Raw genomic sequence first — 26559 nt, 5'->3', positions numbered from 1 at the left:
TGCCAAAACATAGGGAAAACCCCAAAAAAGACACCATTTTGGAAACAAAACCCCCAAGGAATTAATCTAGAGTTATAGTGAGAATTTTGATCCCACAGTTTTTTTGCTAAATTTCTTTGAATTAAGCCAGAAAAATTAAAATATAAATTTTTTCAAATAAAACATACAAAGTTTTCATTTTTACAAGGAATAAAGGAGAAAAAGCACCCAAACATTTGTAAAGCAATTTCTCCCGATTACGAAAATACCCCATATGGTTATAAATTTATGCTTGAACACATGGCAGCCGTCAGAAGGGAAGGAGCACCATTTGGCTTTTGGAGCTCAATTTTTTATATAATGGTTTTCGGAGCCCATGAGGGACAAAAACAATGTAAACCCCCCAAAAGTGAGCCCATTTTGGAAACTACACCCCTTATGGAATTTATGTAGGAGTATAATGAGCATTTTGACCCCAAAAATTAATTGGAAGCAGACTGTGAAAATTAAAATCCAAATTTTTCCTATAAAATGTAGTTTTAGCTTAGATCTTTTCATTTTGACAAGGGCTAGAAGAGAAAAAACACCCCAATATTTGTAAAGGAATTTCTCCTGAGCATGGCAATACCCCATATGTGGACATAAATTTTTTCGGACATAACGTGGAAATTTTCAATTTTTACAAGGAATAAAAGGATAATTTGAAAAGCAATGTCTCCCAATTACGGCAATACCCAATATGTGGTAATAAACTGCTTTTTGGCACACGGCAGGGCTCAAGAGGGAAGGAGCGACATTTGGCTTTTGAAGCTCAAGTTTTGCTGGAATTGTTTTTAGGTGTCCTGTCGCATTTACAAAGCCACTGGGGGATCAAAACAGTGGAAAACCCCCAGAAGTGACCCCATTTTGGAAACTAAAGCCCTTAAGGAATATATTGAGGGGTATAGTGAGCATTTAGACCCCACAGGTTTTTTGCTGAACTTAGTGGAATTAGGCCATGAAAATTAATAGATATAATACTATCTCACTGATAACCAAGGTTTTCGTTCCGTTAAATTGTAAATATGACTGCCTGATTTGAACGATTAAAATAAATTTATTAAGATATTCTTAAAAATGGGCCCTTAGAGCCAAATTAACAGGCTCAATCATTAGGTCAGCTATTATAATATATATGCTGAATCCCAATGATTGACTAGTAATAGCGCCGTACCACGCTACACCTTGCGCTATGTTGCGCTCGTCCGGCTCTTAAAGCCACGTACAATACTCTGGTCAGCAATAGGGTCAAAACCTCCAAGGTCTGGTAGCAAGCCCCCTATTACAAGATCACTGACCAGTATTCTTCTCAAAGTTAAATTGTTAGTTGTGATACTCTATCGTTAATCCTACGCGTTTCAGAACCACCGTTACTGGTGGAACCTCTTCAGGGATTATTAGTGTTAAACGATAATTTTTGATTTAAATGCCGGAGCGCACGGTTGTGTGCATTAATGAACCTCCCGGCCCGTGCACGATCAAGATATAATGGTCGCACACGAGCCGGCGAGGTGCCGGTCTTTTAAGCGGCTAGGGCCCGCCCCCCATACTGACATGCCCCCGGCGTACCACCAATCCACATCCGACACGTCTCTCAGGACCTGTCAGGATTGTGGCACGCCTCCAATTTTCGGCAGCCAATAGGGTATATGTAAGACGACTAGCGTCCCTAGTAACGCTGGAGATCCAAAAGCGGATCTAATACTTCAATGGGGAACATTAAACTGTGAGTGGATGCAATGTCCTAAGCAGAGGACAATGCGCCGAACAAACGGCCCAAGACCCCCACTACTACTACCAGATTGCAGAGTGAACACAGTGCACGGCATAAGATCGTCTGAATGACACCACAGTTGCGTCTCGTTGTTATGACGACCACCGGACGCATACATATCACTGGGTAGGTTACAAGCATGCAACGCCACTCCTCAACGATATCGAAATGTTTAAACCTCCACAGACATCTACAAGGTCTTCTAGGGTGTACTTATTACTATATCAAGGTGGTACATAACCATAGTACGAAGTAATTAGACAGCTACCCTGACTCACAAACCATGTATCCTTACAGTGTTCTATCTCTCCCTGGATTTAGATTAACCCCTTCTCGTGTATACTAAAGGGGACAAAATCAACCAGCTTGTAATTCAAGGATACACGGGTTCCTAGACGTTAACCTTTGTGGATGACAAAACGATGTCATAGAAAACAAGCATAAGAAATTTGTTCGTTCATACCCAGGGGAGCAGTGGTGCGCAGTCGAAAAATCCACTGTGCTTCCTTTTGAAGGATAATTTTATTCAAATTCCCTCCTCTCATAGTGGGTCTCACATATTCAACACCTTGGAATCTCAGAGAGGAACTATCCCCATTATGAAATTCCCATACGTGACGAGATATCGGGGTATCCTCCTTCCTTCTGCAATCCCCTATATGATCCCGTATCCTCCTCCTGAACTCTCTGATAGTTTTGCCAACATACTGTTTTCCGCATATACAGGTAATCATATAGACAATGCCCTTAGTCCGACAGTTGATATACTGTCGGACTAAGGGCATTGTCTATATGATTACCTGTATATGCGGAAAACAGTATGTTGGCAAAACTATCAGAGAGTTCAGGAGGAGGATACGGGATCATATAGGGGATTGCAGAAGGAAGGAGGATACCCCGATATCTCGTCACGTATGGGAATTTCATAATGGGGATAGTTCCTCTCTGAGATTCCAAGGTGTTGAATATGTGAGACCCACTATGAGAGGAGGGAATTTGAATAAAATTATCCTTCAAAAGGAAGCACAGTGGATTTTTCGACTGCGCACCACTGCTCCCCTGGGTATGAACGAACAAATTTCTTATGCTTGTTTTCTATGACATCGTTTTGTCATCCACAAAGGTTAACGTCTAGGAACCCGTGTATCCTTGAATTACAAGCTGGTTGATTTTGTCCCCTTTAGTATACACGAGAAGGGGTTAATCTAAATCCAGGGAGAGATAGAACACTGTAAGGATACATGGTTTGTGAGTCAGGGTAGCTGTCTAATTACTTCGTACTATGGTTATGTACCACCTTGATATAGTAATAAGTACACCCTAGAAGACCTTGTAGATGTCTGTGGAGGTTTAAACATTTCGATATCGTTGAGGAGTGGCGTTGCATGCTTGTAACCTACCCAGTGATATGTATGCGTCCGGTGGTCGTCATAACAACGAGACGCAACTGTGGTGTCATTCAGACGATCTTATGCCGTGCACTGTGTTCACTCTGCAATCTGGTAGTAGTAGTGGGGGTCTTGGGCCGTTTGTTCGGCGCATTGTCCTCTGCTTAGGACATTGCATCCACTCACAGTTTAATGTTCCCCATTGAAGTATTAGATCCGCTTTTGGATCTCCAGCGTTACTAGGGACGCTAGTCGTCTTACATATACCCTATTGGCTGCCGAAAATTGGAGGCGTGCCACAATCCTGACAGGTCCTGAGAGACGTGTCGGATGTGGATTGGTGGTACGCCGGGGGCATGTCAGTATGGGGGGCGGGCCCTAGCCGCTTAAAAGACCGGCACCTCGCCGGCTCGTGTGCGACCATTATATCTTGATCGTGCACGGGCCGGGAGGTTCATTAATGCACACAACCGTGCGCTCCGGCATTTAAATCAAAAATTATCGTTTAACACTAATAATCCCTGAAGAGGTTCCACCAGTAACGGTGGTTCTGAAACGCGTAGGATTAACGATAGAGTATCACAACTAACAATTTAACTTTGAGAAGAATACTGGTCAGTGATCTTGTAATAGGGGGCTTGCTACCAGACCTTGGAGGTTTTGACCCTATTGCTGACCAGAGTATTGTACGTGGCTTTAAGAGCCGGACGAGCGCAACATAGCGCAAGGTGTAGCGTGGTACGGCGCTATTACTAGTCAATCATTGGGATTCAGCATATATATTATAATAGCTGACCTAATGATTGAGCCTGTTAATTTGGCTCTAAGGGCCCATTTTTAAGAATATCTTAATAAATTTATTTTAATCGTTCAAATCAGGCAGTCATACATGAAAATTAATAGCAACATTTTTTACACTAATATGTTTAATTTTTTAATTTCCACAAGGTATAAAGGAGAAAAAGCACCCCAACATTTGTAAAGCAATTTCTCCCGAGTACAACAATACCCCACATGTGGTCATAAACTGCTGTTTGGACATACGGCAGGGCTCAGAAAGGCAGGAGCGCTATTTGGCATGCAGATTTTATGGATTTGATTTTTGGGCACCATGTCGTATTTGCAGAACCCTGAGATACCAGAGTACAGTGGAAGCACCCAAGAAGTGACCCCATTTTAGAAACTACACCCCTCAAGGCATTTATCATTTGCCTGGACAAATGACAGGGCTCTGAGGTCAAATAGTAAACCAAGCCCCCAAGTAGTGACCCCTATCTTGGAAACTACAACCTGTAGGTGGGCATTTTGACCCCACGTTTTTATCATTAGAAATGAATGCGTAGCAGATGGTGCAAAGTAAAACTTTTAATTTTCCATTGATATGCCATTTTAGTTCACAATATATTGTGCCCAGTTTGTGCCACTAAAGAAAAATACCCCATAAAATGTTAAGCGGGTTCTCCCGGGTATGACGAAACCATATATGTGGACGTAAACTGCTGTTTGGGCACAATGTAGGATTCAGAAGGGAGGGAGCGCCATTTGGCTTTTGGAGCGCAGATTTTGCTTGTTAATAGTTCGGTTTGGTGTTTTGCTGGTATTTCAGTTTATATTGTGCGGACATATGTAAGCTGTGCAGAGTACATCAGGGCATAATAAGAGGGTATAATAATGGGGTAAATAAATAATAATTCATGGATGTGTGGCCGGTGTCGCACTGATAAATGGTGCCCAATCTTATCCACTTTTGGAACGCTCTGCACATTTTGCGTCGTCATATTCTGAGAGCCAGAACATTTTAATTTTTTCTTTACCACTTTTTATTCAATTTTTGGGCAAAGCAAGGTGACCAAAAACAAGCAATTCTGGATAAGGTTTTTTATTCTTTTTTTTTTTTACAGTGTTCACTGTGCTCTATAAATGAAAATTTTACCCTGCGGGTCGATACGATTACGACGCTACCATATTTATATAGGTTTTTTATGTTTTACAGCATTTGCACAATAAAATCACTTTTATTTTAAATAATCTTATTTTTTGTCACCATATTTTGAGAGCCATTACGACTTTTTGATCACTTTGTATTCTATGTTTTGTGAGGGATTCACCGCGCGGGAAAAATAACATTATAGTTTTACAGTATGGGTCCTTACGGACGCGTTAATACCAAATATGTGTACTTTTTTTTAACGTTTTAATTTTTTTCCTATAATAAAAGACTTAGGCCTGATGCACACGACCGTGTTCGGTCCGTGATATACGGTCCGCATGTCGGCCGCTTGTCCCGGACCGTACAAAGTACAGGGAGCCGGGCTCCTAGCATCATACTTATCTATGACGCTAGGTGTCACTGCCTATCCACGTAACTACTGTCACACACTAAAACATGATTACAGTACGGGACAGTAGTTCCGCGGACAGGCAGTGACCCCTATCGTCATAGATAAGTGTGATGCTAGGAGCCCGACTCCCTGCACTGTGTTCGGTCCGGGACATGCAGCCGACATGCGGACCGTATATCACGGACCGAACACGGTCGTGTGCATGGGGCCTTAAACTTTTACCTTGAAACTTTTATTTTTACACTTTTATTCAACATTTTTATTAACTTTTTGTTTTGTCCCACTAGGGGGCTTGAAGGCCTGCACTTCTGATCTTTACTCCACGTAGTTCAATGCATTAGAACTGTTAGTTACTCACTAACAGCAAGCCTATTAGGCCCCGCCTCCTGGTGGGGCCTAATTGGCTTCCATACGTGGCAGAACAGGAGGCCATTGTCAGGCCTCCGGCTGCCATAGCAACGATCGGCAGCGATGCCGATCGGGTAAAAACCATGCTGATCGCTTTTGATCGCGACATCTAAGGAGTTAATGGCAGGGATCGAGGCTAGCTCAATTTTTACACTTAATTTTTTTCTTGTAAAAGTAGTAAAATATAGAAAAAACTATATATACAGTATTTGGTATTGCGGTAATCATATTGACCCCCAGAATAAAATTAACATGTTGCTTTAATTGCACAGTGAATTCCGTAAAAATGAAGCGCAAAAAACAATGGAGGAATCGCAATTTTTTTCATTTTCTACCCCACATATAATTTATTTCCCATTTCCTAGTACATTTTATGGCACAATAAATGGCACTACGAAAAACTACAACTCATCCCACAAAAATCAAGCACTCATAGGACTATATAGACGGAAAAATAAAAAAAGCTATGACTTTTGGAAGGTGGGGAGGAAAAAACGAAAATTAAAATCTGAAAGTGGTTTACGACGGAAAGGGTTAAAGGGTTATTCCCATCTTAACTTTTAAAAATGATTTTCCCCAAAACTAATTTTCTATTAAAAATAATTATATGTTATACCCCTTCATAATGTTTTCTTACCTCCCCTTTTCCACTTTTTCATGGCATGGTCCTGCTCCTCGTTCGCTGGCTTTTCTGATTTAGTGGGCGGTACTAAGCCCCTTTCTGTTCAAATCCAGCAAATGGCGCCGTCATATTATCACAGCACTGCTTGTAGGTGTGTGCGCGCTCCCGACACTGCTGCTATGAATATTACTAAACATTGGTGGTGTGGACTTCCCGATCAGCAGCTGTTTTAGCTAATCTCTGCACCTACGTGCGGAGAGGATTGTAGCTGAGCCCTTTATCAGGTCTGTCACCATGAGCTTACTTTACTTACTTATTTTGCAAAGTTCACACTGTTATCTCTATATTTGCATATAGAGATAACAGTGCTTTAGAGAACGAGCGTTGTAGCAGCCCTGATAGACACAAATACCATAGGTTTCCTTTTCCATCACCATTGATTTCTATGGTGACGGATCCGGTGCCAATGGTTTCCCTTTGTCTCCATTGTGCAAGAGTTCCGAATGAACAGCGTAGTCAACTGCGGTATTGATTATGTCAAAACAACGGTACCCTTGCACGGCTGAGACAAACGGAAACCATTGGCACCGGATCCGTCACCATTGAAATCAATGGTGATGAAAACGGAAACCTATGGTTTCAGTTTGTGTCTGTCAGGAATGGAGCCCTAGCGCAGATGTGAACGAAGCCACACTTTTAAATTTAAAGTACCTGCAGCTAACTCTTTATTTGGAGACTTTCTTCATATCTGGCAGCAAACCAAGTCCTCCTCATGTGGTAGACCACATGAAGAAAAATGCTGATAGAAAAAGAAAAAGCCCCCCTCAGTTTCTTCCCGGAGCCAAAGTCCGGTTATCGCCGAAGAATATTCATTTGAAGATCCCCTCTTACAAATTTGCTCCCAGATTTTTTGGCCCTTTTGAAGTTCTACAACAAATCCATCCTGTGTCATATAGGCTACGGCTGCCTCCAACTCTCAAAATTCCCAACTCCTTCCATGTGTCCTTCCTAAAGCCTGTGGTTCTGAATCGCTACAGCTAATCCCCTGGTCCTGCAACTTCTCCCAATGATGCTTCTGACACCTTTGAAATCAAGGAGATTCTGGACTATAAGAGGGTAGGAGGAAAAATCTTCTACCTGAAGAGAACATTGATGCTCCTGCGCTCATCAAGAGGTTCCTTCTGCATTCTGGTCCTAAGAAGAGGGGGCATAAAGGCGGGGGTACTATAGCGCTGGCGGCCGCCGTTCTCCGCTATCCGGCTTCCCCTAGCGGCCACCAGCTTCTATTACCTTCTTGCCAGCGTCCTGCTCCTCCTCTCCGGAGATGCCGGCATGTACTGCTCCCGTCTGTGCCTTACGCCCATAGGGTTCTCTGGTGACCTCTTAACCCCTTCCCTCTTTAGCCACTTTTGACCTTCCTGACAGAGCCTCATTTTTCAAATCTGACATGTGTCACTCTATGTGGTAATAACTCCGGAATGCTTTCACCTATCCAAGCGATTCTGAGAATGTTTTCTCGTGACACATTGAACTTTATGTTACTGGCAAAATTTGCTCGATATGTTCAGTATTTAATTGTGAAAAACACCAAAAATTAGCGAAAAATTGCAAAAATTAGCATTTTTCTCAATTTAAATGTATCTGCTTATAAGACAGGCAGTTATACCACACAAAATTGTTGATAATTAACATCACCCATATGTCTACTTTAGATTGGCATCGTTTTTTGAACATCCTTTTCAGTTGTGAAGTGGTTTTGAGGGCCTTATATATTAGAAACCCCCAAAAAGTCACCCCATTTTAAAAACTTCACCCCTCAATGTATTCAAAACAGCATTTAGAAAATGTCTTAACCCTTTACACATTTCACAGGAATTAAAGCAAAGTAGAGGTGAAATTTACAAATTTCATATTTTTCTGCAGAAATAAATTTTTAATACAATTTTTTTTATAACACAGAAGGTTTTACCAGAGAAATGCAACTCAATGTTTGTTGCCCAGTTTCTGCAGTTTTAGGAAATATCCCACATGTGGCCGTAGCGTGCTACTGGAATGAAGCACCGGCCCCAGAAGCAAAGTAGCACCTAGTGGATTTTGGGGCCTTATTTTTGTTAGAATATATTTTAGGCACCATGTCAGGTTTGATGGGCTCTTGCGGTGCCAAAACAGTGAAAATCCCCCAAAAGTGACCCCCATCTGGGAAACTAGACACCTCAAGGAAATTATCTAGGGGTGTAGTGAGCATTTTGACCGCACAGGTTTTTTACAGAAATTATTGGAAGTAGGCCGTGAAAATTAAAATCAACATTTCTTCAAAGAAAATGTAGATTTAGCGATTTTTTTTCTCATTTCCACAAGGACTAAAGGAGAAAAAGCACCGCAAAATTTGTAAAGCAATTTCTCCCGAGTAAAACAATACCCCACATGTGGTAATAAACGGTTGTTTGGAGACACGGCGTGGCTGAGAAGGGAAAGAGCGCTATTTGGCTTTTGGAGTTCACATTTAGCAGGAATGGTTTGCGGAGGCTATGTCACATTTACAAAGCCCCTGAGGGGACAAAACAGTAGAAACCCCCCACAAGTGACCCCATTTTGGAAACGACACCCATTGAGGAAATTATCTAGGGGTATAGTGAGCGTTTTGACTCAACAGGTTTTTTTGCATAAATTATTGGAAATAGGCCCTGAAAATGACAATCTAAATTTTTTCAAAGAAAATGTAGGTTTAGCTAATTTTTTATAATTTTCACAAGGACTGAAGGAGAAAAAGCACCGCAAAATTTGTAAAGCAATTTCTCCCGAGTAAAACAATACCCCACATGTGGTAATAAACGGTTGTTTGGAGACACGGTGTGGCTGAGAAGGGAGAGAGCGCTATTTGGCTTTTGGAGTTCACATTTAGCAGGAATGGTTTGCGGAGGCCATGTCACATTTACAAAGCCCCTGAGGGGACAAAACAGTGGAAACCCCCCACAAGTGACCCCATTTTGGAGATTATCTAGGGGTATAGTGAGCGATTTGACCCCACAGTTTTTTTGCAGAAATTATTGGAAGTAGGCCCTGAAAATAATAAATTTGTATTTGTAAAGCAATTTCTCCCGAGTAAAACAATACCCCACATGTGGTAATAAACGGCTGTTTGGACACATGGCGAGGCTTAGAAGGGAAAGAGCACTATTTGGCTTTTTGAGATCACATTTAGCAGGAATGGTTTGCGGAGGCCAGGTCACATTTGCAAAGCCCCTGAGGGGACAAAACAATGAAAACGCCCAAAAAGGGACTCCATTTAGGAAACTACACCTCTTGAGGAATTCATCTAGCGGTGTAGTGAGCATTTTGACCCCACAGATGTTTCATAGAATTTATTAGAATTAGGCAGTGAAAATAAAAACAGTCCTTTTTCTTCAATAAGACGTAGCTTTAGCGCAAATTTTTTCATTTTCTCAACAAATAAAGGAAAAAAAGAACCCAACATTTGTAAAGCAATTTCTCCCGAGTATGGCAATACCCCATATGTGGTCATAAACTGCTGTTTGGGCAAACGGCAGGGCTCAGAAGGGAATGACCGCCATTTGGAGTGCAGATGTTGCTAGATTGGTTTCTGGGCGCCTGTGGGCCCAAAACAGTGGAAACCCCCCAGAAGTGACCCCATTTTGGAAACTACACCCCTCAATGCATTTACCAAGGGGTGTAGTAAGCATTTTAACCCTGCAGGTGTTTTGTAGAAATTAGTGTTCACTCGATGTTGAAGAGTGAAAATGGGATTTTTTTCCATAGATATGCCAATATGTGGTGCCCGGCTTGTTACCATAACAAGACAGCTCTCTAATTATTATGCGGTATTTCCCGGTTTTAGAAACACCCTACATGTGGCCCTAATCTTTTGCCTGGACATATGACAGGGCTCAGGAGTGAAGAGTACCATGCGGAGTGGAGGCCTAATTTGGCGATTTACAAAGTATTGGTTCACAACTGCAGAGGCTCAGATGTGAAATAATAAAAAGAAACCCCTGATAAGTGACCCCCACTATGGAAACTGCACCCCTCAAGGCATTTATTAAGGGGTGTAGTGAGCATTTTCACCCCACAGGTCTTTTCCATAAATGAATGCGCTGCGGATGGTGCAAATTAAAAATTTATATTTTTCCCTAGATATGCCATTCAGTGGCAAATATGTCATGCCAAGCTTATGACGCTGGAGATACACACCCCAAAAATTGTTAAAAGGGTTCTCCCGGGTATGACGATGCCATATATGTTGAAGGAAACTGCTGTTTGGGCACGCTGTAGGGTTCAGAGCCGAGGGAGCACCATTTGGCTTTTGGAGAGCGGATTTTGCTTGGTACTATATTTGTTTGAGTATTGCTGGTGTTTCCATTTATAATGTGGGGGTACATGTAAGCGGGGCGGAGTATATAAGGGGCATAGTCAGGTGGTATATAAAAAAATAAATAATCCATAGATGTATGTTACGCTGTGAAGCAATCCTTTCTGCACACACCGGTGTCGCACTGATAAATGGTGTCATTTCTTATCCCCCTTTTGGTCCACACTCCGCACCTTTTGTAGTTTGGGGAATTTTGCTGGGAAAGTGTTGTCCTGGTATAATACGGGCACCGTCGCTTCCAGCGGATATGTTTGGGCTCTCCCCTTCCTGGTTTCCTAATTTTAGGTCCTTGATAAATCGCCTCTTGAAACAGAAGAAATGTTCCCCTCGGGCACAACTGCATATTTTTTTATTTCCTGACTTATTGGAGCCATAACTAATTTTATTTTTCATAGACATAGCGGTATGAGGGCTGGTTTGTTGCGGGATGAGCTGTAGTTATTATTGGTACCATTTTGGGGTACATGTGACTTTTTGATCACCTTTTATCCTATTTTTTGGGATGCCAGGTAAACAAAAAAACGCAATTCTGGCACAGCTTTTTTTTATACAGCGTTCACCATGCGTTATAAACTACATGTTAACTTTGTTCTGTGGGTCAGTACGATTCCCGCGATACCTAATTTATAGCACTTTTTTATGTTTTACAACTTTTTGCACAATAAAATTACTTTTGTAAAAAGAATGTATTTTTTCTGTCGCCAAGTTGTGAGAACCATAACTTTTTAATTTTTTTGTCGACGGAGGTGTATGAGGGCTTGTTTTTTGCGGGACGAGCTATAGTTTTTATAGGTATCATTTTTGGATATGTGCGACTTTTTGATCACTTTTTATTCTAATATTTGTAGGGCAAAGTGACCAAAAAACAGAAACTCTGGTAAAGTTTTTTACGTTTTCTTTTTACGCTGTTCACCGCGTGCAATAAATAATATAATATTTTGATACCTCAGGTCGTTACGGTCGTGGCGATACCAAATACATATGGTTTATTATTATTTTTCAATAATAAAGGACTTGATAAGAGTAAAAGGGGGATTGTGTTATATTTGATTACTTGAAACTTTTATTGTTTTCAAACTTTTATTTTTTGCACTTTTTTTTACACTTTTTTATACTTTTTTTACACTTTTCTTCAAGTCCCACTAGGGGACTTGAAGGTCCAATGGTCAGATTTATTTTTTTCTAATACATTGCACTACCTATGTAGTGCAATGTATTAGATCTGTCAGTCATTCACTGACAGCAAGCCGATTAGGCTTCGCCTCCCGGCGGGGCCTAATCGGCTTCCGTAATGGCAGAGCAGGAGACCATTGTGTCTCCTGTTGCCATAACAGCAGTCGCCAGTCCCGATTGCCTGTTGGGGCTGGCGATCTGCTAGTAACCGCTACGATGCAGCAATCGCTTTCGATTGCTGCATCGAAGGGGTTAATGGCAGGGATCGGAGCTAGCTCTGGTTCCTGCCGTTACAGGTGGATGTCAGCTGTACAGTACAGCTGACTTCCACCGCTGATGACGCCGGATCAGCTCCTGACCCGGCGCCATCTTGCCGGCAGCTACGGAAGCCGATCAGGCTCCGCCGCCGGGCGGATCTTGACCAACTTCGGTGCTGGGCAGAACGGGAGGCCAGTATTAGGCCTCCGGTTGCCATTGCAGCCACCGGAACCCCGGCAATTTCATTGCTGGGGCTCCGATGAGCTGCAAACACCTTAAGTGCAGCGATCGCGTTTGAGCGCTGCACTTAAGGGGTTAATGGCGGGGATCGAAGCTAATTTCGGTCCCCGCCGTTACAGTCGGATGTCAGCTGTAAGATACAGCTGAGATCCGACGATGATGGCACCGACTCAGCTTCTGAGCCGGTGCCAAACATTTGCCGTAAATGTACGGCATTTTGCGGGAAGTCAATGCTTTCCATGACGTACATGTACGGCAAATGTCGGGAAGGGGTTAAAGGGCCAGCGCGCGCACAACTATATTGTGTCTACCCATGTTCGTTTAGCAAATTGTTCCTTAGTTTTATCCTGTTCCCGTATCCAGTAATTGTGTTTGTTACTGCGTGAAGTGTAGTGTTGGAGTCAAGTTCATCCTCTGTGCCAAGTGTCATCTGCCACGCCTAGTGTTATCTGCCATGCCCAGTGTAATCTGCCATGCCCAGTGTAATCTGCCACGCCCAATGTACTCTGCCATGCCAAGTGTAACCTGCGCCAAGCGTCTTCTGTGCCACGTGTCATCTGTGCCAAGCAGTCTGCTACGCCAAAATGTTTGCTATGCCATGCGTCTGTCAGAACTTCCATAAGGTACTCTAGTTCTAAAGACTTTCATTGACTGTAATTTGGCCAGCTGCTACTCCGCTACAGCGGAGCGGCCTAGTGCGTCCACATACCCACAGAGCCGTGACACCAATTATTTAACTTTTGATGTATATACTTATCAAAGAGGTGGAAGACATAAAAATAAGAAAACCGTTCCATCATGGCTCCAGACCTCCAGAACAGTTGCTTGCGTCAACTGGTCCCATCTAGTATCAACTGATCCCTAGAAGTGTCAGGATATGTAGACATTGCTTGAATTACATTGACGCATAATGAAGTAAATGTTTACTCACTTGCACTTAAATTCTCTTCTTCAATCTGATTAATGCCAAAGAGGTGAAGGCCACTGGCAGGAATATTGTTCTTTAGTGACTCTGTCAATGTTTTGTCAAGTACATCCCTGTCGTAGGGAATAATTTTAAATGCCTGTAAAAATATATACTGTATATATTAAAGCAAAAGAATCAATGCTCTTAAAAAAACAATCAAAGGCATATATATTACAGGGAATTGACTTTATTACAATTCCTTAATATAAGACCTTATACGGCTCCAAGGGGAGTTTGGTCATAATACAATTCTCTATATAAGGCTTTATATGTCTTTAAGTGACTAAAAGGTGGAGTTTAAGTTGATACTTATAATCTGCTATATATAGTTTACAGTGTATTTAAAAGGTTAATTTCTAGAAACTTATTTTATGGCCTCTTTCACAAGGCATAATATGGGCTAATTTTAGCATCCATATTATGTCTGTAAAGCCTGGAGCTTCAGTGGTCCTACTGAACTGGACTTAAATCAACATCGGATCCCACAATGCATCTGCATGAGTGTACATGAGAATTTTTTTCTGTTTGTTTTTTTTCTTTAAGTGATTTTCCTAATCATTAAAAAAACGCTTATTCTTTTTTTTTTTTTAAAGTAATGCTACAGTTTTGACGCAACTACAAAAATTGTTACAAAAAAAAAGTTACAGGACCGTGAAAAAAAGTCTTATGTATATATACTCTTACGGCTATTTGAAAACACTGTTTGACTATAAACAAGCTTAAATGTGCCAAAAACATTCTTCATGATTATGCATTTAATTGATTATTTTTGCTCACCTGACACATAAATTCAATGGGATTAGTTGCACTTTTGAGTAAATGACAAATTTCTTCCATGTCGGTAAAGTAAGATATCTTGGCTTCACATATTATTAGATCTCCAGAAAATACTTTTAAAAATACCATTCCAGATGGTAGATCTATGAAGAGCAATATTATTTCTTATAGATTAAAAACATGTACAGTATTTATTCCATATACATTTAAAATTTATAGAAAATTCTATAAGCATTACCAGAACACTTTATATGTTGTTATCTATACACATATAAGTGGAGGACAAAAACATTTGAAGGTTACTGAGCAGGAATTGAATTCAAACTCATTTACATTTAAAGAGGCTCTGTCACCAGATTTTGCAACCCCTATCTGCTATTATAGGTGTTTTTTTAAAATTGATCTTATTGATAAACCACTAAATAAAACCCAATTGTCGCTTGGAGCGGTCTCGGCATTTTTTGCCAAGCAGTAAAAAATCTGCCTCAAATTCCTTCAGGATTTTGGAGGTAGATTTTGAAATGCAAGAGTTTTTTTACGCTTTTTTTTTTTTTCATGTGTTTTTCTAAATTAAACAAAGACATCAAGCTGGGCGTTCTGAAGAGAAGTGGATGATACTTCTCATCAGAACGCCCAGCTAGTAAAAGAAGTAAAAACGCCCCAATGTACACACATAATACACGCCCAGTTGTACTTTTACTGTAAACACGCCCAGTTGTACTTTTGCAAGCCTCATTTGCATAAATACAAAAATGGTCATAACTTGGCCAAAAATGCTAGTTTTTTAAAAATAAAAACGTTACTGTAATCTACATTGCAGCGCCTATCTGCTGCAATAGCAGATAGGGGTTGCAAAATCTGGTGACAGAGCCTCTTTAAACACTAAACTGTGTGTGATGTTACATATAATGAAAAGGGCTGTATGCACCATAGTGGCCTCTGGAGATGGTGGACCCAGCTGTTTTTGGTCTCATGCCTCTTCCTCATGTGACCCAGCGCAGGGCTGCCCTTGTAAAGGGAAGTGTCCATATATGTGTGTATATATATATATATATATGTATACAGTGTGTGTGTATATATATATATATATATATATAAAAAAAACACAAATTTGACCCTTGGTAGTCAGCGGGTGCAATATATAGTCAGAGAAGGAATGCCTGCAGGCAAACAAAACCCTATTTCCTGACCACCCAATAGATAATAAGGATAAAGTTAGAGTTTACAACCTTTATTAAGCTACGTGTAGCAAGAACAAACTATGCACATAAATTTTAAAAATTTCACTGCCACAGACCGAAGTCAGTTTAACAGCTGGAGAAACCCAGCAGAGTATCTGAAAATTGCGGTGTGTGCCGAGTGTCGGCAGACAGTCAGTGCAAGGGCACCAGTGCCTCTATTAGTATGTAGACAAAGATCCGGCTGAGGCAGGGATTAAAAATCAACAGCCCCCCCGACATGTTTCGCTAACTAGTAGCGTCCTCAGGGGTACACGGGGCTAATGGCGGCGCCGCGAAAAAACTGCTCCTCTTATGGGAGTGTGGAATGACGAGAGGTGGGTGTGTGGATGACCGCCAATCCGGCGAAGCTAAACATCGGAAGCAACAGGGGAGAGCGAGCATCCAATAGGAGGCCAGGTAACAAGCAGCCCATAGCAGCCTGTGAACTGCGCAGTAGTATAGACAAAGTGCCGAGATAGTTTAAAGACGGCACGCCTGCGCAGTAAAGCGGCTGAGGGACTTAGAGCGGGGCCGAACAGGGCGAAGCATAGCAAGGCACAGAGGATCGGCGCATGCGCCGTGAGAGCAAGAACGGACTTAGTGCAACGAACAGCTGACAGCCACCATGAATCCCTCATACCAAGCGTAGGGCTGAGAATATGTCTCACTTGACTGTGATTTGTATATGCACAGGTCTATACAGAGATCTAGTGCAATACCACATAAAAGGCAAAGTGCCCAAGTGTCCCTCACAGTCCAGACATATAATATATTATATACTCCCTTTAAAAAGGCCAACCGGTAGCAGTTGCTCATCCAAACAGCCACCTCAGGAGTAATCCTGAAAATTAGTAATGAATAATATAAGATGACAAGGAGTACGAGAGCATTAACATCCATCTTCATTCATAAATCACAATAGAACAGAAAAAGAGAAAGGGCCGCCAAGCGCATAACATGCATAGTTAGGTCACGTAAGAACAGTGGATCAAAATAAAACATATATATAGAAATATATTCATACATAATCATACAGCCCCCTTGTCAGGAGGCCACAATGAAAAGATGGTGCCGGTAAAGTAGCCAAGAAACCGAGACAATAAAAGCGAATAAAGTACAATACAAATAAATCCATACAGAATCGTGAAGGGAGACGCAGAGAAACTCACAAAAATGCACTAAATGTAAAACCCTCGTTAAGTCCCTGAGGGGTCATGGAACCGAGACGGTGAATCCACCGTGGCTCCTCCTGTAGAAGCCTACGGTCCAAATTACCTGCCCTGGGTCCCAACTTAAACTGTGCAATGCCCCAAAATTGGAGCAGCTTCGGATTATCAGGGTGATACCTATGCATATGTCTGGCAAGAGTGGTGTCTTCCTTAAGGTTGATGGTACTAAGATGTCTAGACACCCTTCTCCTCAATTCCTGCAGAGTTTTGCCCACATAAAGTTTAGGGCAGGGACATCTAGCCAGATAAACAACTCCACCACTCTGACAGTTGAGAAATTGTTTAATGTCATAGGACCTGCCGTCAAGAGGATTGGTAAAACTCTTGACTCTAGGCATCAGTGGGCAGAAGGAACACCTGCCACAGGGATGAAAACCCGTGACAGGTGATTTCAGCCAGGTGGATGGGGCCCGTGAGGGGGTTGATGAAAAATGGCTATGCACTAGAAGATCACGTAGATTTTTTCCCCTACGGTAGGTAATGGCGGGGTTGGCAGGGATTGCCTCTTTTAGGTCAGGGTCAGCAGTAAGAATAGACCAATGCTTCTTCAGTACTCCAACGACTTGGGAGGAGCAGACATCGAACGTGCCAATACAGCGGATGGCACCAGAAGTCGCTGACAGTGCAGACAGAGCGCCACCATCGGAAAGTAGGTCAGATCTAAGAGACGCCCTAGCCCTGGCATAAGCCCTATGTAACCACTTTTTCGGGTAACCTCTTGCCAAAAATTTTTGGTAGAGACCATCACACTCCCTCTGAAAAGATAGCTCATCAGAGCAGTTGCGTCTGGCCCGCAGGTATTGGCCAATAGGTATCCCTCTTTTAAGGGCAGGAGGATGATGACTGTCCCAATGCAGAAAGCAATTGGTAGCTGTAGCTTTACGAAATATGTCAGTTTGGACACCACCACCAGGGCCCAGAGAGATCTTAAGATCAAGGAAATTGATCATATGATCATTAATTTCATAAGTAAATCTCATGCCAATGGAATTATTGTTGAGCATAGACATGAAGTCGACAAATGTGTTGACATCCCCATCCCATAGGATGAGAATGTCGTCAATATATATTTCGCCCTGTTCGGCCCCGCTCTAAGTCCCTCAGCCGCTTTACTGCGCAGGCGTGCCGTCTTTAAACTATCTCGGCACTTTGTCTATACTACTGCGCAGTTCACAGGCTGCTATGGGCTGCTTGTTACCTGGCCTCCTATTGGATGCTCGCTCTCCCCTGTTGCTTCCGATGTTTAGCTTCGCCGGATTGGCGGTCATCCACACACCCACCTCTCGTCATTCCACACTCCCATAAGAGGAGCAGTTTTTTCGCGGCGCCCCCATTAGCCCCGTGTACCCCTGAGGACGCTACTAGTTAGCGAAACATGTCGGGGGGGCTGTGTTGATTTTTAATCCCTGCCTCAGCCGGATTTTTGTCTACATACTAATAGAGGCACTGGTGCCCTTGCACTGACTGTCTGCCGACACTCGGCACACACCGCAATTTTCAGATACTCTGCTGGGTTTCTCCAGCTGTTAAACTGACTTCGGTCTGTGGCAGTGAAATTTTTAAAATTTATGTGCATAGTTTGTTCTTGCTACACGTAGCTTAATAAAGGTTTAGCTTAATAGGGTTTTGTTTGCCTGCAGGCATTCCTTCTCTGACTATATATATATATATATATATAATATATATATGTGTATGTATAGTACATATAATGTATCATGAGCCAGCGCTGTAACAACAGCCCTAGTCATGAATAGGGTTGGAAGCAAAGCAGGACAATTAGCATGTCCCTGCTTTGTTAGGAAACCATGGAGACAAGGGATAGTTATCCCCTGTCTCCATTTCAAGTCTCCAGCGCGCACGGACTGTCTCGTGCGGGCTCTCATGAGTCGGCTGGTGATACATTATTACCATGCCGACCCATGCTAGCCTGGGGCAAGCGCCACACTCCCCGCTGTGAGTGTACCGACAGGGTTAAATAGCCCTGCTTCGGTACGCTCAGGAGCCGAGCTCAGGAGCCGAAGCTGAAGAAGATCAGCTGAGAGCTGGACAGCTGGATAGGCGTGGACAGGTAACGTACATACACGGTGTAGTGTTGGGTTATACTGTGCGCCTAGACCTTTTTGAAGTTCAGACGAGTAACACAATTTTATTTAAGGCTTGATACAGGATATAATTGATCAGCGAACCTATTGTTTTTTGTTTTATTTTCTGAGGTATTAACGTCTTTTATTTTGCTTTGCGGCATGCTGCTCTACGGCAACGAATCGTCGGGCGAGCGAGCAACTTATACAAAGGTGTTTGCAGAAGTTTTAACGTCGGTGTTCTTCCGGTGAAGTCCAGCTGATCGGGAAAAGGCGTTCCGGAAGAAAAGGACCTTTTTCAAAACAGCGGGTGACAAGGAGGACAACGCAGACGGAGATGACTTCTGGAACAGTGAGTATGGACTTCTCCACACTTAAACACCTCGCCAAAAACAGTAAATTTAATCCAGTAACACCCACGACATACAAGTCAGCAGGAATGCTGTGGTCCACTCTGCTGGACGAGGCTTATGCACATGATAAGTTGTGTATTAGCAAGAGGAGTGTTCTTAACAAAACCTCCAAACGTCTCCACATGCTCGCTAAATTAATCTGTGTGTATGAGGAGACGTGGAAGCCTGATCACTCAGAAATGAAGAGTGATTACCCAAATCTTCACTGCCAGTGTTGTGCCAACAATGTGAAGCAGGTTTGTGATTTGCAGACACAACTGGCAGAGAATGTCCAATGTAGAGATCAGCAAATTTGCATGCTGGAATCGCAGGTGATAGATTTGAGAAATCATGGTGATGATATTGATGCACAGCTGACTGGGTCTTATGCTGTGATCAATGCGTTTAAGGATAAGGCGGCCTCTACGGATGCCATCATTGCCAAGTTGAATGATGAGCTTGCTGCTAGGTCACAATTGGTTGCCCGTATGCAAAACATCATAAAAGATTTCTCAAAAATGTTACCGGCCTTGTCTTTTTCAAGGCCTGATTCTGCTGTAAGTTTGCCCTCTACAGGGCAAAAAGGGGGGAGTAATAAGAGTGATGGATCAGATGTCACAAATCGTGATCCCATCCGGAATCTTGAAGGTAACATTGTTACGAAAGTGTTACGCAGATGTAAGCGTACGATATTTAGAAGTGCGTCCCTAGCCATGCAGAACTTTAAGAGATCATGCACTGCTGACTGCCCTAAGTCCAGCAGAGCATGTACTGTTAAATGTTTTGCATGTGCCGGATCAGGCCACATTGCGAAGTACTGCGAGTCTTTGAATACTAAGAAATGTGGTCCTGTTAAATGCTTTAAATGTGGTCAGATGGGACATATTGCGAGGAACTGCCACGGCATAAGCAACCATGGAAAGCCCAGTGAAATTGCAATAGAAAATGGCCACGTCACAACAAAACGTGGGTTTAGACAAAATGGCTGCACAAGAGTCTCCTTACAGCCTTATGTGCTCCGCCACGTGCTCAAGGGTCTAAATGACCAACCACAACTAGGGAGGAGTTTAGGAAGTTGGCCATAAATTGCATGTTCAGTCTGGTGTTACGTCTGTAATGGTTGTTTATGGTCTGTTGTGTTTGTCCCCAGTTGTCCGTTTGTTTTCATTTGTGTTTTTATTTTGTGGTTCTTTCACATATTCTATTGTGGTATATCCCTGGTTATCAGTAATATGTATTTATACTATATGGGTGTTGCCTGTATTTATAATGCATAATTAGTTAACCATTTCAGGAAAACAACTGGAGAATCAACCATTGGATAGTGGTGTATTTGCGCCCAATGTTTTAATTGCTCTCTATTAGGATAACGTTGAAGTTGTTATACTGTGAACTCAGGTTGGGCGGTGCGAACAGGTAACATAAGTTCACGGTGTAGTGTTTTATGTTATTCTGTGCACCTAGACCTATTGGGGTTTCAGACAGGTAACACAACTTCATCTGAGGCCTAATGCGAGTGCAATTAAATACAGCGAATAACAGTATGGCTGATTCTTTTGTGTTTAACTGGAGTTAGGAAACTTTGGACAGGGGGAGGTAACCCTAGCATTACACCCATATCTTGATTTTAAGATAATGGGTTTGGTAGACAGGGGTATAGTTTCACAAACCTGAGAATTGTGAGGAACCACAAAAACAGTGCTTCATCCACAGCTCCCCTCGGATATCCTGACCTACACCAGTGTTGGGATACCGAGGGGTCCTGTGATATGAAGACTAATCCAATGCCCTCCTCAAGACATGGGTCAAGGATATTGGTGCTGGTATCTAATGCAGAATGCCACGCGACTAACTGCTCTGAAAGAGGCATACTCCTCCCAGAAGCATACTGTACCCTTAATCCCGTATTAGGCGTTGATGTGTCAGATCAGAAGGGAAGAACTCCGGTGACACCTGAAAAAAGGCTCAACATCCGTCCAGACACCCCTGTGAGACTCCAGACGATTCCTCTTGGGTTTGGCATCGAACTAAGAAATCTCCTGCTAGACTTCAATGAGGAAGAGGATGTCGTGGAGAAACTGAAAGATTCCCAACACCGAGCCACTATTCAGTTGGAACATGACACTAAAAAGATCACAGGAATTGTGAACAACCTTGACGCGGACGCGGAAGTGTCTTGGTGGGAGAGCTTGTTCGGATATAGTCCCAAGGCCACTTCCTTCTTCAAACTTGCTCATCCACCCAGTGATAATCCTTCTCACTCTTGTGGCGACTATGTACGCTGCGTGTACCGACGAATGAAAGGACTGGTTGACCAAATACAACGAGGTCAAGCAGAAAGCCACGAATACATTCGTAGACGGGGTCTAAGGACATAGTGATACAGTCCTGCGACCCAGAATTGTTTATTATTGTATGTGTATATATATATTTGTAAAGTGTAAATCTTAATCAATGGGTCGTACAAAATTTTCAAGGTGTACATATAGACATTCTAGGTGTTGATATGTGTCCGCAACATAGGCATACTCAGTGAGGACGTGCCCGTCCCACAGCGAGTGAGTATGTACATAGAGGCGGGCATATATTTACAGCCTGTTGTCACCCCATTTGCATGTGTACCTTGCACGTGTTTATGGAGGAGTAGTGTGAGATGCTGTTTGAGCATGAATCTCTATATGGTTGGTGGGGGAATATTTTTGTATGTTTGGTTATTTTTCACTTTGTTTGTATGATTGGGTAGTGTGTAGGAACCCTTAGGGACAGGTAAGGTATTCACACACCCTTGTAGGTATTTGCCACCTCAACCTGAGAACTGGTATGGTCAATATGATGATGGATTGAATGTCAGAGGGGAAATGGAAGGCGATACTCCACCCCACAGTAGATTCCTGGATACCAAGAACTCACCTCCTCGGGGATGATAACCTGCCATGATGAAGACCTGGATATCGGACCACAAAGATTGTTTCGTCTTCAATCAAGATGCTGGGAAAAGTTGGAAAAGTAATGGATCACGTACAAAAGGTTGTTGAAAGGCGGGCTAAGCCATTCCAAGGCTGACCATATGAGGGCACAAGTAGCCTTACACGGGTCGGCATGAAAATTGGATCGGCCACTGGAAAGACCTGCTGACGCCACTTAAGAGGAAGAAACTCCAAGCAAGAAAGAACAAGAAATCTGCGGTTCATGGACTTTGAGATTTTCAAATGAGCTTTGTTCGTTTGATGAGCTTTGAGGCTTCGTTCTATGGACTGTGAGTTTATTTTCAACTTCGTCTGATGAGCTTCGAGGCTTCGTTCTATGGACTATGAAGGTTTCTTCGTTCTATGGACTATGAAGGTTTCATTTCAACTTCGTCTGATGAGCTTCGAGGCTTCGTTCTATGGACTGTGAGTTTTATCTCAACTTCGTTCTATGGACTAGGAGATTTAATTTAATCTTCATTCTGTGAACTTTGAGGTTTCGTTTCTTTGGACACTAGACTCCAGAGTCAGAGGACTGGCGGGAAGGTGTCCTTGAGGAGATAGCTGATGTCGAATATCTAGGTCTAATAGTATACTTCCTTCCATCTCAGACCATTACCAGTAACCGGGGAGGTTGAGGGGGTAAATAGAACCCCACAAACACTTCCCCAAATTGCATTGTCGAGTCCCCGACAACAGGGGGATTGTAAAGGGAAGTGTCCATATATGTGTGTATATATATATGTATATATATATATATATATATATATATATAGTATGTATACAGTGTGTGTGTATATATATATATATATATACACATATATATAATATATATGTGTATGTATAGTACATATAATGTATCATGAGCCAGGGCTGTAACAACAGCCCTAGTCATGAATACGGTTGGAAGCAAAGCAGGACAATTAGCATGTCCCTGCTTTGTTAGGAAACCATGGAGACAAGGGATAGTTATCCCCTGTCTCCATTTCAAGTCTCCCGCGCGCACGGACTGTCTTGTGCGGGCTCTCATGAGTCGGCTGGTGATACATTATTACCATGCCGACCCATGCTAGCCTGGGGCAAGCGCCACACTCCCCGCTGCGAGCGTACCGACAGGGTTAAATAGCCCTGCTTCGGTACGCTCAGGAGCCGAGCTCAGGAGCCGAAGCTGAAGAAGATCAGCTGAGAGCTGCCTGCCGATTCTCACACACACACCACCGACGGCTCAACTCTTTCTCTCTCCTCCAAAGACCTGGGTTCCTGCTGCTGTCTCTGCTGCTCCACAAAGTCTAAGTATCAAGTGTAGCAGCAGCTACACTTAACCCTGTCTCTCCCTGTCTCCTGCTGTAACCCTTGCTTCCCTGAGTTAACCCCTTGATCTCCCTGAGTACTGTCCCTACTGTCCCTGAGTTAACCCTTGCTTCCCTGAGTTAACCCCTTGCTCTCCCTGAGTCCCTACTGTCCCAGAGTTAACCCTTGCTTCCCTGAGTTAACCTCTTGCTCTCCCTGAGTAAGTTAATCCCTTGCTCTCCCTAAGTTAACCCTTGCGTCCCTGAGTTAACCCTTGTTGTCCCAGAGTCCCTGAGTTAACCCTTGTTGTCCCAGAGTCCCTGAGTTAACCCTTGCTGTCCGAGTCCCTGAGTTAACCCCTTGCTGTCCCAGAGTCCCTGAGTCAACACTCGCTGTCCTACAGTCCCTGAGTTAACCCTTGCTGTTCCCTGAGTTAACCCTTGCTGTCTGTTTTACACAGTAACCCATTCCCCTTGTTTCTCCTTATCCCATATTAACCCTGAGTGTATAGGGAAAGTTATATTAGGAGGGAGTGGGATAGAGATAGAGAGCGTGTGAGAATCACAAGTAACTTATGTTTATTGTGTTGTAACGTAACTGTATTCTGTGTATGTTTATGTAAGTGGGTGGCGGTATAATATCTTGATACCGTGTTTATACTGTACGGTGATTAGTTACTGTATTATACATATGAGAGTGATTACTGTATGTTAATAAATATTATCTTTATTTACTATACGGTCTTATTCCCTTGAGTAGCCGCTAAAGCAATTAGATCGACGTTATTATAAGGAAAAGGTAGGGGAACTAGGCATAACCCTAGTGACCCTAATTATAAAGGTGGTAGTAATAGTGGGTGCCACTAACCAGTGAATCCCGCTATTACCCCTCCCCCCTTTAACAGCCCTCTTAGGGGGAACTGTGCTAGTTGGGAAACAGTGGAGGTGGGGATGATTTTGAGAATTAAGCTGCTCCTTCTATCCTACAAAAGGTGAAAATAGAAAGTAAACAAGCCCTGGTTCCACCAATCCTTTGATAGAGATGTAATGGGATAAACTAATACGGCGGAGGGAGGGCAGTTAGATTTCTACTATAAAGCCCTCTTTCCTCTTTGTATAGTGTCGACAATTATTTTGTGTATGCTTTCCTTGAATTTCTGACCCTACTGCATTCACAATTAACCTCCTCCTTCTTCTAGTTGCCTAGTGTTTCTCAAATGTTGATATGTTTTGCAACAATCAAATGTACTGCAACAGTCAGTGTAGTCACTGACTCAGGCTGCCAGTCAAAGTAGATAAATGTCGACAGATTCTGATAAAACCTAATGTGTATGGAGGGCATCCCAACTGAATTTTAACAATCCCAATCCTACTTCTCCTGGGGACAGAGATGCTGTCAGAAGTCTCTGGCAACGGCTTATTTCCCCAAAAAATATACATCCACGCTGGACCAATCTGAGTATGCATCTTTATGAAGAGGTCATCAGAGATAGTTTATGTGTTAGATGTGTTTATGTGTTTGTCCAGCAGCTATATTATGTGTATGGCCATCGTTAGCAATTTAGCAGAGTACAAGATTAGATAAAGACTGATTTGAAACATTTAAAAAAATCTAAATCAAATAAGTAACACGATACAATAATGTTAACTATGAAAAAAAAAATTGATCTTTATCGTTATCTAATAGAAATAGTCTAGAATAACATGAAGGCAGAACAATTTTCTTTAAAAAAATATGTCTTCCAAAAGTAATGGCTACCAAATATACATTGGTTTGGGAATCAATGTGAATTCTAAATGAGGCCTGGGCTAAATATTGCAAAGTTAGAGATATTAAAGTTTATGTATACATTTTAATATTATTTTTTTTAAGAAATCAATGTTTTATGTTATTTCAAACAACTGTTAAATTGACTTTTTTTTTAAATTGTTTTTACTTTTAAGATACAACTTCTATGTATCCTGTACACATAGAAGTTGTATCGTTCTGTCAAAGCCGAACTGACGGCTCGGCTGAGGGCTGGTCTTGGGTGTCTCTGGCACACAGGATACAGCTAATAATAATCACAAGTTCAGAACTTAGATGTGATAATTATTAGCTGGATCACTTGTGTCAGAGACATGCACGACCAAGCCGTCGGTTCAGCTGAACTGACAGAATCGGATTTGACGGAACGATACAACTTGTAAGTATACAGGTTACATAGAATCTGTATAAAAGTATAGAAGTAAAAATGTGAATAAAATAATCCATTTCAAAGTTGTTTAAAATCGAATAAAACATTGATTTATTAAAATTAATAAATGTATCTTCAAGTGTACATCGCTTTTAAAATAAATATGTTTAGGGGCTTTATCTTGCACACAAGTGCATGTGGAAGCATAGTCAAGTTCATTCTTCCCTGTGTTACCAGTGTCTATTATACCATATTATGCATTGGAACAAGTACAATTTCAAAGGAAAGTACAAAAAATCCCAAACCAAAAAAAGAATGTTTTGCAAAGTTACAAGAATAAAAATAAACTTGGGGAAGATATTATCTACTTATCCTATCACCACAGTTTCTTCTTACTGTCAATATTTTGCTGCAGGCAAGTGTCTTAAAACATTTTTTTCTTTTCAGATCAAAAATGATCTCTTTAAAGGTTTATTGGTTTTGTGTAAATGTCACTGCCAATTTAGTGGTTTAGTGGTACACTATTTAGTGGTAAACTACATCACTGATTTTTCTCATGCAATTTTTTTTTCTGCATGTTAACAGCTTTATCCAAACTTGATAAAAGTTCAACTTTGATTCAAAGCAAAATATCATTAAGACAATATTCATAAGAATTTACAATTCCCATATTAAAACAGGTAATGTGATCACAGTAGAAATAACAATCACATTTGGCTTGCTTTTAAACATGAATATATGATGTAACAATACTGGTTATTATGAATATAATTTTATGTTTTATTATTTTATGTTTGCTGGGGTAAAGAAAGCTTGAAAGCAGCCACCCAGATGCCACCCAGAGTTAAAAT

The 26559-nt window shown here is 42.0% G+C and overlaps 1 protein-coding gene across 2 annotated transcripts in view; it reads right to left on the bottom strand.

The window, feature by feature from the left end:
* PIK3AP1 (phosphoinositide-3-kinase adaptor protein 1) overlaps window positions 1–26559 on the bottom strand; it is a 124769-nt gene that overhangs the window by 23366 nt on the left and 74844 nt on the right. For both annotated transcript variants that reach the window (XM_075841493.1, XM_075841494.1), the window contains 2 exons: window positions 14355–14497; window positions 13542–13674 (listed from right to left, as the gene is read on the bottom strand). In XM_075841493.1, coding sequence (XP_075697608.1) covers window positions 13542–13674; window positions 14355–14497 — 276 coding nt within the window. The remainder of the gene's footprint in view (window positions 1–13541; window positions 13675–14354; window positions 14498–26559) is intronic.

This window comes from Rhinoderma darwinii, chromosome 11 (genome assembly GCF_050947455.1).
Source record: "Rhinoderma darwinii isolate aRhiDar2 chromosome 11, aRhiDar2.hap1, whole genome shotgun sequence".
NCBI lineage: Eukaryota > Metazoa > Chordata > Amphibia > Anura > Rhinodermatidae > Rhinoderma > Rhinoderma darwinii.
This window is presented reverse-complemented; position numbering and strand designations above follow the sequence as displayed.